This window comes from Coffea arabica, chromosome 2c (genome assembly GCF_036785885.1).
Source record: "Coffea arabica cultivar ET-39 chromosome 2c, Coffea Arabica ET-39 HiFi, whole genome shotgun sequence".
NCBI classification, from domain to species: domain Eukaryota; kingdom Viridiplantae; phylum Streptophyta; class Magnoliopsida; order Gentianales; family Rubiaceae; genus Coffea; species Coffea arabica.
In genome coordinates this window covers 19,746,834-19,762,658 of record NC_092312.1, presented here as the reverse complement: position 1 = coordinate 19,762,658, position 15,825 = coordinate 19,746,834, and the positions used below count along the sequence as shown (strand labels likewise).

Genomic DNA, 15,825 nt, shown 5'->3' with positions numbered 1-15,825 from the left:
TAGCTTTCACTAGATTAGCGTTCAATCTACTGTACTTTGTTTTTTTTTTTTTTGTTAAAAAAAATAAGATTACAACTAATCCATGATGGTATGATCAATACAAACAATTCACAACTCAGCAAACCTGTTGGAACCTAGAAGCTCACCCTGTTCGATAAAGAATATATTGATTGTTAAAAAAGAAAGGAAAAAATACGGCTGATTTTCTCCAATCTAATAAAATGTGGTTAGTATTAGATGAATGGATGGAGAAAGCTTAAGCATGTTTCAATACCATCCCTTCACTTGGAGTTGGTCGTCAACTTAAAAACAACAAATTGTTGAGTCCCAAGTTATTAAATAAAAAGTAAGTTTTTTAGACACCGTGTGAATTAACTTTACATCGATGGATGATTTATCATTTTGCACCACCTTATTAACGAAGGTATGCTATTTCATTACAACCATTTAATTTTTTATAAACTAATCCTAAAAGTAAACCTAGAATATCACACACACGAGTAATTACGTACCCAAACGATTTGTTCTTCTCTTGTAATCTCCTACTCTCCAACATCTGCTTCTTCTATTCGACTGTTGCCACCAAACCACCTCCTGATGTGACTTCTACTACCGTGTAAGGCTGTTTCTGTACCGGTAACAGAAAAAAAACGTACCTGTGCTATATAACCATCTGAAAATGAGATACCTGTGCTCTGAATTGTGATCCTGTCCACGGTATGAAAGTGGTACAACACTGGGACAATGGCTTAGTGGCCACCAGGGAGGGGTTTAAGTCCCTCTTTGGGCTATAAGTGAGGGTTCATATCTCACGTTTAACAAAAAAAATCTAAGAATTGTGTCAAAGCATTTTTTTGGTCTAGTTGGGTCTGTATACTTATTAGTCCCTTACTACAGCCTCTTTAGACTTTCCTTCCCCCTAGATTAGGACAGAGTAGGTTATACAAATATATGATTGCTGACAAAAAAAAAAAAAAAAAAAAGAGTATGAAAGTGACTTATCAGTACAACAAGAAGGAGCAAAGTTCAGTTCCCCCGAAGAAGTGACAACATGAAGATCTATCAAATGACAGCACATTGAAGAGTTAAGGGCATGCTTTTTTTTTTCACCCATCCCATCACGAAAGGTTTTTCATTTTTCAGTAAATGTTTGGCTGTATTCTACTTCTATCATGACCGTGGATCAAAACAGAACATGTATATGAAATCATAGGTTGCTTAAATAAATTGTCACGTACCGTTCATTAATGCAATTTTTTTATCCACAGCAGAATTCAAACGTACAATCATTTGCGAAAATAGCTCTCTCAATGGCATGCATTGGTGCCTGCACGCACTTTGCCTTGCAGCCATTCTTGTGCATGGTGCAGACAAGCTATCTGTCAAAGGCTACGGCCGCTAGCCAAGCAGACAATACCCGCTGGTAACAAGGCTGTTGCTTCTTCTTCTTCTTTTTTTTTTTGGAGTAACAAGGTTGCTTCAACTCCTCTGGCTCGAACAATTCAACATGGGTATAAGTAAAAGAAAGGATAGTGTTAACGTCACAATTTGAATTTTATTTTCACAGTTATTATTGAATGAAATGCCAAAAATATTCTTCCAGGTCGAATGTAATTTGGATGTGGAAATGTATAGTTTTGTCATTTTCAACAGGAATTACTGTAGAAATAAAATTCAACCGTGACAATTCATTTGCCGTAGAAAAAATCAATTTGTTTACATGCACTTGACAAATATGTAAAATTGAGATTTGTATGGTCGAAACTCAAGAAACTTCAATTTCTTTTTCCCAAAGGTCACATGCTTGATATTGCACCCAAAAAAAAAAAAAAAAGAGCTTGCTAGATTATATTAAATAAATATTATTAGTTAAGAGGCCCAAATCATTCGTTATCCGGGTGATCTGCAAATGCAATTTGGATGAAGGTTTCTCAGCATTTGGGAGGTTACAAGAATATTTTTAAAAAATGAAAAATTTGTTCAAAACGTTGTTACATATTGCCAAATGAATTTTTTAGTCTTTCATTTTTAAAATGATAAATTTGCGACCCTTACAATAGTAAGTCAATCTAAATTGTCAACTATTTTTTACTTTGAATTCATTACATGACCCATACATAGTTTTTTTTTTTTAAAGCAAAAAAGTTAAAGATCCTATTTGTAGTTAACAAATAACCCAATTTTTTTCACTTTTGCATTAAAAAAAAGTAGCGTCAGACCCGAATCATATTTAGTTTTTCCTATTCATCTTAATTTTTTTCACTAAAAAAGTAAGATCAACCTTTTATACATAAAAAATGATTTCATGTAGATCATGTGGTAATTTTACACTTAAAAGTGGTCAAAAATTTAGATTGAGACCAAATTTTGCTAAGTTGAATATGTAAGTAGTGTAAAGTTAACATTTTAAAAAATATACGAAACCCCTTGTGGTATCGCTGAAACATATAAAACCTTTTATTTTTTAAATTCTCCTATAGAGCCACCTTATACTTTTAACTAAAGTGGAATTTGACCTTTAACAAGTTGTGTAACTTGTAAGTGACATAAAACTTTACAATATTAAAAAAATTTTAATTATAGGATTAATGCCACTCTTTAAAAAAAAGAGTGGATGAAATTCCTTTTATTTTTTGATGCTCAAATTACTTTGACTTAACCGTCATGTGTTTTTACAAATTTTATAATTTTTGAAGCACTTTTTAAGAGCGAGAGGCTTTATGCCTTTTGGATGATAAAATTCATTTGATGGAATGTAAAGGATGTTTTAAAGGATTTCTCCCAAAAAAATATGTTGGCATTGAAAATGCCAAAAACCCTTTTTCTTTATAGATTTGTTGGTTCATGATATTCCATGTAGTATGATTTCTTACTTTCTTCTATGAATTCCTCAACTTACATGTATTATCTCTTTTATTATATACTAAACCCATAAAACATTTAAACACCTTAACAATTTGCTTGCATTATTTGCACCAAAAGTATTTACCTTACTTACATCATAAATATATTTTTCAACACTTTTTTTTTTTGCCGTTCCAATTATATTTTTATCTAACATATATTATATCACAAAAAAAATGCTACAATAATTATTCTAAATAATATTTCAAATAAACTTCTATTCAAATACACTCAAATAATTTTTTTTAATAAATAATCTAATATCCAAACAAATGGTGGCACCACTACTATGGTTGGAATCGTGTGAGAGCAAGGAGGAGCCTTGACAACTCCATCGTGTGATGAATTGGACTAATCGCTAGAAGATTCAGATAAGATAAGACACAAGATGAAGATATTGTCGGTGATGGTGGCCGTGTAGAAGTATAAAAAAAAACTACAACAACGTTGCCACTGGCATATCTCTTCTCTAAGGCCTAGGCAGTCTATTTTTGCTGCTGCGATACTAATATGCTATGTAACCTAGCTTGGTTCGTGGGTTGCCTTTCACTAAAATACCATATTTAAATGATTTGTTTCAAAAAAATTCAGGCAGATGTGTTGTGTACTTGTTTGATCGGGTAGTAGTTCAGACCCCTTCAAATTATTTCTGGGGCTCTTTAGATCCGTCCCTTTCCCCTGTATAGCATAGATTAGATTATACAATTATTGTCGTCTCCGAAAAAAAAAAATTATATGCTATGCGAACCCCCATATAACAATGCTGTACTATTTCCCCCAGTCTGCTGCGACTCGTGATCCTGCTTCTATCCCAGCATAACATCCCTTTTGCTATAAAAGCCCCACGTCAAGAAAAAGATCCCTTGCGTGCCTAGCCTTTCCTTGATTCTTGTAGTAACAGATTTCTTCTGAAAAAAAAAAAAAAAACTTCCAATGTTGGGTGAAAAAGATAGCCCAAAGAAACCGTATGGCACCAATTGCTCTAATAATGGCAACATAAAAAACAAAAAGAAGAAGAAGAGAGGTGGTAGCAAGAGAAAATTGAGTCTTGAACAAACTGTAGCATATAAATCCGTAAGTGAATGGGTCTTCTTGGACAATTCTGCGAATTCATCATCTGCCGCTGAAATTATTGATGACTTTGGGGTGGTGCACTGGAATCATCCAAAGGAGAGGCTGGTCTTTGACTTTCACTGTCATTCGATTCACAGTGATGGGTTCTTATCACCGACCAAGCTTGTTGAAAGAGCCCATCAAAATGGGGTGAGAGTTCTCCTAATTCGATCTTTGTCTGTACTAGTAATTCTTATGTGTTAAATCTGGGAATTTGTGAAAGGCCATTTCCTTTTGGGACTCGTTCTATTTTTATTATCTGGACTGTGTTTTGAAGAATCTGATATTGGAATTGTTTTTAGCGTATGATTGAGCTCAGAGGATCATGTTTTGCTCTATAAAAAGTTGAAGCCTTTACCTAATTTATTAGGAAAAAAAAAGGACTGCTTCTCTTTTGTTTGGTCTTTTTTAGTGTATGTAAGTGATTAGCAAGGGAATTTCAATTGGAGAGAAAACAGGGAGAGGTTACTTTGATAACTAGTTTCTGATTTTGGAATCTGATGGGAAAGTGTATTCAAAAACTCTGAGAGGGGTACTGCGTGGCTCAGATTTTGTGAAATCACAATGGTTAAGTACATTTGGACCACAATCATCGTCCACTAGAGATGTCTGTTTGGAAACCTTGCCCTGTGCTCATTCTTCTATAATCATTTTTTTCCAATGCTTGCAACTCAACATCGCTTATGATAATGAATTATTTACCTTGATGGACTTATATGCCATGAATTTATAATTCAATCCTTTAGAAGATCTTCACTCCATTGTTGTTCTTCTAATATTTATTAGCGACGACATATGCTGCTAGTCTATGCTTTTTTAATGAGTATTATGTGGTTAGAGTACTACAACTTATTATCATGTATATCCTGAACAGGTGAAAGTTCTTGCTTTGACAGATCATGATACACTGTCTGGTATACCTGAAGCCCAGGAAGCAGCTTTCAGATTTGGGATCAAGATTATTCCAGGAGTTGAAGTTAGCACAGTTTTCTATCCAAGGTAAAGTCATCATTTTGGCTTAATTATATCCAGCATTAAGTAACAGTAGCTAAAACACGTTTTAGCTGGTCAGGTTGTTCTTCTATTATTTAACAGTAGCTAAAACACGTTTTAGCTTCATTGATTGTTCATGGATTGCTGATTTATTTATTTTTCATTTGCAAGTTTCATTTCCTTTCTGACATTCAACATGAAATATACAGAGGAGAGACAGGATCAGAAGAACCAGTTCATATTCTCGCATACTATAGTGTGTGTGGACCAACAAGGATAGAGGAATTAGAGAAGCTGCTACTTGGTATAAGGAATGGACGTTTCCTTCGTGCAAAGAGCATGGTTTCAAAATTAAACAAATTGAAGCTGCCTCTCAAGTGGGAGCACATAACCAAGATTGCAGGCACAGGGGTTGCTCCTGGTAGGCTGCATGTTGCTCGTGCTTTGGTTGAAGCAGGCCATGTAGAGAACCTAAAACAGGCCTTTTCAAGATATCTTTACGATGGTGGACCTGCTTATTCTACGTAATTAGTGTGATATAGTTAGTTTTTCTGTGTCCCTAAAGTTGGTTGATATGATGTCTATAGATTAATTAGAATGTCTTGTTCAGGGGAAGTGAGCCAAATGCAGAGGAAGCAGTTGAACTGATATGTAAAACAGGAGGTGTTGCAGTTCTGGCACATCCCTGGGCACTAAAAAACCCAGTGGCTGTGATTAGGAGGCTAACAGAAGCAGGCTTGCATGGAATAGAAACTTACAGAAGTGATGGGAAACTGGCAGGTACATCATTCATACCGTGTTGCCTTATTTTACTTTCTGTTTCATCTATTGGATTTCCAAACTCATTGTGCACATTTGTAATTCCTCAAAAGAAAATTTTCATCTCGAGTATAAGAATACAATGTATTCTCTTCAATCATCTTTTGGGGCGTGTGCGGTTTGTAACGATAGCTTGAATCACCTTTTCTTGATAAAACAGTTTACAGCGACCTTGCTGATGCATATGGTCTTGCGAAGCTTGGAGGATCAGATTACCATGGGAGAGATGGACAGCATGAGTCTGATCTGGGGAGTGTGAGCCTTCCGATGTCGTCGGTTCATGAATTTCTTAAGGTTGCCCGCCCAATTTGGTTCAAGGCTATTGTGGATATCTTGGAAAAATATGTCAAAGATCCCAATGATGCAAATTTTCATTTTATAACCAAGTTTGAGAAAATAAGGCTGCGTAAGGGTATTTCTGCTTTTAGTTCTGCCAGTGACTTGATTAACCATTTGTTATCATTGTGGCTGACAAAGGAAGAGAGACTGAATCCAGAGCTTGAGGCTATCAAGCTAAAGCTCTCCGCTCTTTCAGTCAGTCACGCACAGCCTGAGACTGATGCTGCAAGAACAAAGTAAACATCACGTTGGAATCGAGATTTGTTTCCTTGCTCCCCTTGTTGTCTGGGATGGTGACGATATTCAGTTTTGCAGTCCTTTTTTGCGGGTTATGTTCAAGAGTTTTCCTTGAAGCATCATTTGTCAATCTCCCTTTTTGCCTATTGAAGTGGCTTTTCATTTCACCTTGTTCTAGAAGAAGCTAATGAAAAAAGAAACTCTCTCTACCTTGTCAAGTGCAAACCACGTATTGAAATGCCTATTACTCGCTCCTTCAGACGCTTTCCCAAGGAGGAGGATGTTTAACAAACTTCGGTATTCTTACACTTATCAGAGCTTTTTTTTTTTTTTTTTTTTTTTTTTGGGGTACGATGGCTGGCCTGACATTAGTAGCCAAGCAACCATGACTACTTATGCAGGTTCGTGACCGTACAATCAGCTATACGCAAGACGCATGATATCAAACGACCTTAAGTACCGAGTTTGCTAGCTGCAATCATGCAATGTATTGACAAACCTGCACATGCTCGACTCTCTCTATGAAAAAACCCTGCAGAATATTAAACTGAAATTTATATACTAAAACTAAAGGGCTAATTTCCTTCCTTTCTGTTGATAAATGAATCAGAACAAAATGCAACTTTAGCCATCAGACAGGGATTCTCTATGAAAGTACATTCGGTCTAAAACTGTCCCCCAGTTCTCAAATGAGAGAGGCCATCCAGCAACCTTGTAGACATGAAAACTTGGAATCTTACTGCACTAAACATCACGAGTCAATCCAAGAATCAATCAGAACTCACTAAATTGAGCCAACAAAAGAAGATGGATATCATATCAACGTAGTATTGGCTTGCTTGGTGCTTAGGTTTTCACCTGTGACTGTCATCAGATAGAACAGAAAAGTTCAGCACTAAAGAGACTCGTCAAGGGGCAAAAATTCGGCCCCAACTGCTTCACATTTGAACGCATAGCTTAGTCAAACCTATCAAATGAAAATGAAGCAGTATCGCACAATGAAACCACATTAGCTGAATTTTCCGATTTCCATCTTTTTCTTCAATGCCTTTTGACCATGGTAAATCAATGCATCTACTATTCCAGCAATTGTGAAGATACCTGAAAAAGAAAATGGATTTCAAAGTGTATTAAAAAGAAGCCACATGCATGGAGCCAAAGATGAAACAAAATGACTACATGTTAGACAATGGGCTTAAAACTGGTTCCAAAGTCATAAATTTATATGCTGAAAGGCTAAATGAGAGACTTATCAAATACACAACATAATAAACCATGAAGGTCACAACTCATCTCAGCAATGTCTTTTTAACTATTTCTCTTAGTTTTAAGATGTTGTTCGGGTTAAATGTCTAAGTATTAAAGGACAATTCTTTTTGTTATGCAAAGAACACTACAACATTTCCATGGTCATTAATATGTATCAGCGAGAAATTAAATTTTTCTATACGTTCGAATCGTGCTGGTGAACTTATCGTGGTGTGACAACACTTCCAATAATGATCTTTGTGCTGCATATGGTGGTAATTCCTCTCCCACCCCCCTTCTCTCTCTCTCTCTCTCTCTCTCTCTCTCTCTCTCTCTCACACACACACACACACACACACTGATCAGAACAGTATCCATGAGACAATAAAGCACTATGGATGAGAAAAGATGAGAATGAGACCGGAAATAAATTGAACCATCGTATTACCTCCAACAATTGCACAAATATGGGTCATGAAGTGTAAGAAAGATGCATGATCCTCCTTGTATGTCACCTGTAAAAACAAATATCAGAAAATACCACTTTTCAGCTTAGTTCCAAAAATACTTTCTGCTTTCTGATCAATCTCTCTCTCTCTCCTTCCCATTTTTCCTGTGATTCCTTATCCGCACTACGGTTGTTAACATAAATCTCTAATCCACATCATCAAAACAGAGTCTAATAGTTTTTAGAATATTTGAATAGACAGTTTTTTGTTATTAAAAGAAACTGTACTAGTTTGGATTAATTGAATGAGACTTCCTGCACCACAGTAATGGAAAAACTGAACTAACCTTAATAGGAGAAAGGTCATAAAAGAAGAAAACCCCAGGAAGTGTACGAGAATGACCCGCTTCTGAGCTCTTAAAATGCTCTGTCACCGAGAACTGCACCAACAGAAGGGGCCTTAATTATGACATGGATAAAAAATTAGTGCAACGAAACAAGATATCATGTCCAATATGTTTAAGCATACCTGATTTGACTCAATACTACGGCCTCTAATATCAGTATATATAGTGGGAACCACCTGCAAATGTCATCAGAGATGTTAACTAAACATTGTCAATTCAACAGCCACTAAATTCAATTCTAAAACTCAAAATGGCTCATATGAACCACAACTTCAGTGTCAATATCTTGAAACTTAGTAATGCTCATATAATTCTTGATCTGCAAATATATTCAGTAAAACACCCATAGAACTCATTAATGGTTCATATGAAAATCTTTTCCACTACCCCAAAAAGGCAAATGATGTATGATTGCTGAAGCCAGATTTTCATTTTATCTTAAATTTGTGTATCTTGTTCTTAATTTTTAATGCTTAAGATTTTTAAAGGATTGATACAGAATAAGAAAAGCTGAGTCATATAGATGGAGAGAAAGCAAAGAATTAATAAGAAATATTACCTTAATAAAATACTGATGCATTCCATTTGGTGTTTCATGCTCCCAGTGCACTCTGAGTTGCAAACAGATAAAGCAGAAAATAAATATTCCAGTGAAAGAACTCATAAGATTTAACAGTCAACCCTTTCTCTTATCTGGGGAAGGCTGGGTTGAAGATATACTGAGAGCTAATTTCACTGCTCAAAAGCACTCCATACAAATAGCTTCACGAAAAATAAAACGATTTGTGCATGAAAAGTAAACGTTGTTAGTAGGACTTATTTTCAAGTAGGAATATGCACAGATGCAACCCACATAACAAGGACATAAGCTTCTTCTTGATTTCATAACTGAAACCTATTCCAAAAAGAACTGAGAACTATCATAATCTCGAAAAGCATCAGGAAGACAACTTCTCAATTCAAAAAAAAAATAAATAACATATAGACATTTAAAGGCAATTATGAAGTGCCAAAGAAAATTACCCATCTAGTGGGTTTACGACTCCAGGAATAGAATCTCCAAAGGCTAGCTTATTAATTTTGTGGCTTATCTGCATTGCCAGCAAAGAATCAGAGTTATGAGGACCAAATACTTAGAATTCAAGACAAACTAAACAGAAAGGTTGTAGTTTTCAACTCAATAATAAAAATAATCACAGTAAATATTAAGTTTTATAACAACATCCTGGGAAGAAAAATCAGATCTTACATTATAACTCTCTGTAGATAAAGCCAGCAAATCATGCACATGAACATTTGACTGATGAAAGCTTTTACCAAGGGTAAAATGAAAATTTCCAGCCACTCTATTAACCTCCAAAGATCCATGAATATTGCATCCTTCACCTTCTTCATCTTTAATCTGTTGAATAAAACCTTCTCTTCTGCACTGGCATCAGCAACATATCACACCAAAAACTGAGACTTAAGATGATAACACGTATGTAGGAACAGAAGAAAAGCCCATGCAAACTGTATAACCCGCTTGAATACTGAATGCAAAATCTACGCATTACCCTTCATTTTTGGCAATTTCATATTTATGAGTTTCAAGTCTTTTTGCAAAATCATCAATTGCTCATTTTTCTTTCTAATTGGCCTGCAATGTGCAGTCTAGAAGGACCACATTTATAGTATGTGAAATTAACATTACTTGAGTGTCAAAAATATCGCAAAGTGGTGTGCAAGTGCTTATTGAACTCTTGATTACAACCTCAGCTGTATGCCCGCCCAAACGCATCTTCATATGCAGGGGGTAACAATGTTCATTCAACTCTAGATAACTGTTATTGAAAATGATTCTGTGTACCTCTCCCCTAACGGACCTATTGAAAAAATTCATAAAAGAAGGTTCAGTTCAAGCATATCAATACAAAAATAAGTGAATTTATGGTCACATTTTAAAAGCAGATTCTCCTTTAACTTCAAGACTGGGAAAGCAGTATCCTACTTAAGTTTCCCATTTCCAATTCACAAGCACTGTAGTTCTCATTTTATTATGATACCATCATCTCTTGCTTTTTTGTCTCTATGTAAAATTCATATTTCAAATATTATGCATTAACATATCTAATCCACATTTTATGTTCTAGGCCGCAACAAATTAGTGTATGCATTGATAATCGATATGACAATATAAAATTTGTCCCCAGCACATGGCAATCCATATTAAGTACAATTAAGGTATATAACATCTTTCATTTCCTTGAAACTTTTCCTCTTAAATTTCTGTCTTTTCCCATGATAAATATCCATGATATAGTAACACAAGTGAATCAAGTCACTAACTAAAGCACAGATGTCTTATAGAAGCACTTCTACTGTTTCAAACTGGAGAATGATGTCAAGCCATCTCATTTTCTCACGCTTAGAAGCCATTAGCTACCAATAATTAAGATCATTCGGAAAGTATAACACGCATTTTCATTCCAACCTGGTCGATCAAATCCACATTTGTCAACCCCCAACCTTTTTTACGGTAAGCCTCACGAACTTCTTCACATGAATTACAACAATCATCATCTGACTGCAAAAAAGAAAAAAATAAATAAATACATAAAAATAAAAATAAAAAGTAACGAAGCTGAAAGCCCACATAACATTCTGCACATCAGTGGCCACTCAATTGAACAGCTCCATCTGCCCCAATGCTTGGACATGCACGTTCATGTATTTCTTAACACCTTTGACTTTTATTTTTAAGTCAATGCTTTCATGCTAAATATGATTTCACTTTACTTGTCATTTTGTCCAAATTCAACTGCAAATTTGTCCTTTGATCCCATAAACCACAACTACATTATCATTATTTCAATCAATTCCTTAACTGTAGCACTAAAATCACTGATCTTTCTCTCTCTCTGATATCTATCTATCCATCCTAAAGTTACACATGTATCTCCCCAGATGACTCTCATCTCAATATTGAAAAATTACACCCAATCAGAACAAAACAAGTAGACATACCAGTTCTGCTCCATAACATGAACCGCAATAGGTCTCATTGTGCTCTAGCCGGCCACCATGTCTTTGTAAAGGCTTCTCAACCTGGATTCAGGTTAATTGGAGAAACAACATAATGAATAGAAGGCAGCCAATTACTCAAAAGAGTAACAGCTCTCAACACAAAGAACATGCAATTTATCACAAAAGATACTCCCTCTTTCTGAAAATGAATGTCTTAATTTAACATGAGACAATTACTAAAGACAACTTAAAATACAGTTCAAAGACAGAAGTGCAAAACACATCAGGCATCTATATGTGTTCATTTAAATATAAGAATTTTTCTAAAGCATCTCATAGGCAAACGTCCTGCTTGTCACCATATGGAAACATTCAAGGCCATACTAGACTATTGAATCCAGCAGTATTGGTGATGTTAATGCTTGAATAGTCAGAGCAAGATTCAATATATTGTTGGCAATTATATCAGATTTGCAGACATAGTTGTGCTTTTTTCCGCCAGTTTCAACTCACTCAACTGATAAAGGCTTGGAACTACACATTCCTAGTGAAGACTTACAGACAATAGGTAGTTGATAAAACATGCATTACCAACTTATACACAAAACAAGATGCTTCAAAGCAAGATTTCTCGGGCAAAAGGATTGTAATAACTTACCTTAGGAGCACCAATTTTATCCTGTCTGACTTCAATCACATTACCATAAGAATCGATTCTCTTCTTGAATATGTCATGTCTCTGCAAGGTCAGGAAGGCATCTTTAACTGATCAAGCAGGTCAAAGTCTTATAGTATTCAGGAAAGAGAGGCAACAACAAAGAGGACAAACAATTTGCCCAAGTAGGAGATAAACCATTTGAATCATGATAGCTTCATGCTACAACTAGTGCCAAAAAAATTCACATCAGTATAGCAAGCATTACATACTATGTCCAGATGTTCCTCCCCGCTGATATCCATGGCATCAAGACTAAGTAATGAACACCGAATGGCAGGAAAAGTGACATCAAACTGTCACAAAAAAAAAAAGCACCAATTAGTATTTCTATGAAGAAATTAACAGCAAACCAGGTCCATGCAATGTCCTGATTATCACTCAAAACAATGAAAATATCTCCATAAGAAAGTATCAAGTTAATTAAATTAAGTTCAAAGCATCCTGAAATCATTACACAATGGTAACTAGTAAGACCATGATGATTTCCATAAAGCAAATGATTATACAAGTTGAAGACGAGGGATTGAGCAAGAAATGAACATGAAGAGTATAATAGGACACTTGCATCATTTTACACATAGAGTAATATTCTTTACATTGATATGTAGTTTTCCTCCCCTTGAAGTGTCCACTACAAGCTTGGTTTCTGTAACAGTATGGAGATATAGCCCTGCAATTGGTAAGAAGCCACAAATGATCAATAAGATTCACAACTAAGAAATGCAAATTAAAGGAGTCAAAGGAAAGGATACCACAAAAGCATGATCCAAATTGCGTTAAATATTATGCATGCTCTAATAAAGTTTTTGTTTTTTTCTTTTTGTCAGTCCACTAAAGTAGTTTGGACGCATAGGGAATTGCAAAAACAACTTGTAAAATCGAAAGGACAACCTGTCTGCCCAAAATCTTTAGCATATGGTATATCTGGCAGGCAAGTTACCAGTATTAGAATCCTATTTGAAAAGCTCTTAGGAGAAGTTTAGTAGCCCATCATTTGACAACCTGAGAGTTTTCATCACAGAGAGACCACCTTCTTCGCCTTCCATATCTTGCACATCATTCTTATTTAGTCAGAAAAAATGCTCAATTCTACTATTAGACATAGGTGAATCTCTCTATCAGTATCTTGCACATAGTTCTCAATTAGATTGTCAGAAAAACTTGCTCAGTTCTATCACCATATATAGGAGAATATCAGTTCCCACTTGGCAGTGATTTGAAAATTTTAACTTTCCTACAAGACCCTCCACGTTGTTGCCAACTTGGGGACTCTTAAATGTCTTTACTTCTTTTGACATGGGAATACTAATTTAAGAAATAAACAAAATCTTTTTGTTTGTTTGTCTAAGCAGAGGATGATTCTACATTAAGCAAATGAGGCAAACCAACCTAGCCAGAAACCAGAAATCCATACTCGTTATAACACCGTTCAAGTAAATGACCATAATTCTTCAAGAACCTGAAGGCAGCCTGAAATAGGCAGTACGCAATCCACAAGAATTTGAAATTCTTAACGTGAACTAGGAAAATAGCTTGAAAATTGGACCTATTGAGATGAGATTACAGCTTTTCTTACAACAATTTAGAAATCTAGTTGCTTCTCATACGAAGCAGGTATCCACGTTGACAACCGATCACAAAATCATCCAATATCATGTCAAACTCAAGTAAAGCGACAATTGTCCACTTGAATAGCAATGAACTCATACAGAATTGCTGAATTACACAGGGAACAAGGTAAGAAATGCACATGAACCAAGCAGTATTATTATTAAAAAAAAAAAAAAGAAGCCAAATTTTCTTCTCTCCAGAAATAAAGAATAATTGAAAGCGGAGAAGAGTGGGGGGAGGGGGTGCAAGAGGAGACGTACTGAGCTCGGAGATGAAGAGCAAGAGCATAACGATGGAGGAAACAAGAGTGATAACACCACCGGAGAGCGTACGGCTGAAAAAATCCTCATTGATCTTCGGGTAAGCATCCAAGTTCCGTACTTTATTCAATAATTTATTCATCCCTAATTATCTAATCTCTATTCCCTCTTTACCAGCCCACCAATTGCTATTTTACAAATATGATATAGGAGAAGCAAAAGAATTCCCAGAATTCTTTTTCTCCTCTCCGTCTCCGTTCGAGACACAATCAAGAAAGTATAACTCTGACCCGAGGTGGGTCGGTGGCGGCTGCTAGCTCCGGGGAGCTGCCGGCGCCGGAGAGCAAATAATTGCTCGACTTGGTCGAAAGAAAACAGAGAGGCGAGAAGCAGAAGGAGAGAGCTTTTGGTTTTTTGTGCAGCTGGGTTTGATTCTTGATTTGGTGGGTGTTGGTTTGGTTTCATTTGTTTCTTTATGTACATATTTTTCTTTTATTGTATTTTTTTTCTTTCTTATTCTGTCCTTACTGTTTGTTTAATTTTCGTTATTTGTTTGATTTTGAGCGAGGAACTGAGTTAGGCTGATATTGACCCAAGTCGAGCTTCAATATCCTCCCACTCAAGTTCGATGTTCAAATACACTGCTCAAGCTCGAGCGAGTTAGTTATATTGATCTCAAACTCGACTCAAAGTAATATATTCCAGGGTTGAGCTCAACTTGTTAGAGATTAAGTCGGTATGCGAACTCGATATCAAGCTTATACTCGAGTTCGTCAAAGAATTTTTAGTTGAAGGAATAATTTAGCTATTCTTAAAATATTAATTAAATATTATAGCGAGTACTTAATAGAGCTCCACGAACTTTCAAGTACGTAATATCCCATTCGAACTTGATTCGCACCCTTAATCGTGTAGCTCGAGCTCGACTTTGACTGAGTTTGAGTCAAGCACCTGATTGAACAACTTGTGAGCTCTAGTCAAACTGTTCAATTGAGTTGCAACCCCAAACTGAGCAACTGAGCGGAAGTCAATGCCTAGGGAATCTTCGTCGATAGTGTCAATTGTTAGTGCTCATCCGACTGATTGTGAGCTGAGCTGCTCGCGAGTTAGTTAACTACTTGACTCGAACTCGGTCAAGTTTGAATGAGAATGTAAGCCGAGTTTCGAGTCTGAATATATGGTACTCAAGTTAAACGAGCTACTTGTCGAGTATTTTTTAATTTAAATAATATATTTTTAATTATAAATTTACCATTAAGGGTTTATGTTTCAGTTAATTTACAAGCTGGTTTGCATACTTAATTAAATTCTTTAATGGCAAAAAACTAATAACATAATTGTTTGAACCACATCAAGTCGAGTTCGAATTTTTAAACATTTTCTTCAAGTCAAGTTCGATCCTCCATTTTTCCAACTCAATCGAGCTCAAGCTCGAGTCGAGTAGGATGCCAACATTGTTCAACAATGTTCGAACTCAATTCGGCTCGTGTACACCCCTAATATTCAGTATATAACTAGTAGTAATGAAAATTACGGGATAGTCTATTAGTCAATGATCTTTATCTCGCATTCCCCAATTTAATACTTATAGTGGCTTTTAACAGGTCGAATGCATGTACTAGCCAATTTAGGAAAAAATGAGGCTTACCTATTTGGAGACTATAACATGTCGCACACACGCATTAAGTGAATTACAACAATTCTATAAACTGCCTAGTAAAC

The 15,825-nt window shown here is 35.7% G+C and overlaps 2 protein-coding genes across 4 annotated transcripts; one reads left to right on the top strand and one right to left on the bottom strand.

Moving 5' to 3' along the window:
• The first annotated feature begins 3,379 nt into the window (after window positions 1-3,379).
• On the top strand, window positions 3,380-6,614 carry LOC113726659 (uncharacterized). The gene is made up of 5 exons (XM_027250493.2): window positions 3,380-4,167; window positions 4,892-5,016; window positions 5,220-5,534; window positions 5,621-5,790; window positions 5,990-6,614. Exons 1-5 carry the CDS (start codon window positions 3,838-3,840, stop codon window positions 6,406-6,408), a joined length of 1,359 nt encoding a protein of 452 aa, XP_027106294.2. The 5' UTR covers window positions 3,380-3,837; the 3' UTR covers window positions 6,409-6,614.
• A 359-nt stretch (window positions 6,615-6,973) lies between these two features.
• Window positions 6,974-14,742, bottom strand: LOC113726661 (uncharacterized). Of its 3 annotated transcripts, none has more exons than XR_011839165.1 (14): window positions 14,104-14,741; window positions 12,829-12,902; window positions 12,442-12,525; window positions 12,173-12,253; window positions 11,515-11,595; window positions 10,982-11,074; window positions 9,758-9,937; window positions 9,532-9,599; window positions 9,068-9,119; window positions 8,631-8,684; window positions 8,449-8,541; window positions 8,102-8,168; window positions 7,264-7,506; window positions 6,974-7,144 (listed from the first exon to the last, which is right to left on the bottom strand). XR_011839165.1 is itself a non-coding variant. In XM_027250495.2 (14 exons), exons 1-13 carry the CDS (start codon window positions 14,243-14,245, stop codon window positions 7,415-7,417), a joined length of 1,161 nt encoding a protein of 386 aa, XP_027106296.1. In that variant the 5' UTR covers window positions 14,246-14,742; the 3' UTR covers window positions 6,974-7,269; window positions 7,373-7,414. The 3 variants fall into 3 exon arrangements, 2 of the variants coding, with proteins under 2 accessions (XP_027106296.1, XP_027106295.1); XM_027250495.2 differs by having other exon boundaries at window positions 6,974-7,269; window positions 7,373-7,506; window positions 14,104-14,742; XM_027250494.2 differs by having other exon boundaries at window positions 6,974-7,506.
• Between the last annotated feature and the right edge of the window lie 1,083 nt (window positions 14,743-15,825).

Coding starts and splice junctions, on each gene's coding strand:
- LOC113726659 (XM_027250493.2), top strand. CDS start 3,838: ATGTTGGGTGAAAAAGATAGCCCAAAGAAACCGTATGGCACCAATTGC. Junction 4,168..4,891: donor AAAGAGCCCATCAAAATGGG/GTGAGAGTTCTC, acceptor TATCCTGAACAG/GTGAAAGTTCTTGCTTTGAC. Junction 5,017..5,219: donor AGCACAGTTTTCTATCCAAG/GTAAAGTCATCA, acceptor TGAAATATACAG/AGGAGAGACAGGATCAGAAG.
- LOC113726661 (XM_027250495.2), bottom strand. CDS start 14,245: ATGAATAAATTATTGAATAAAGTACGGAACTTGGATGCTTACCCGAAG. Junction 12,526..12,828: donor GAGGAAAACTACATATCAAT/GTAAAGAATATT, acceptor TTTTTGTGACAG/TTTGATGTCACTTTTCCTGC. Junction 11,596..12,172: donor ATAAAATTGGTGCTCCTAAG/GTAAGTTATTAC, acceptor ACCTGAATCCAG/GTTGAGAAGCCTTTACAAAG.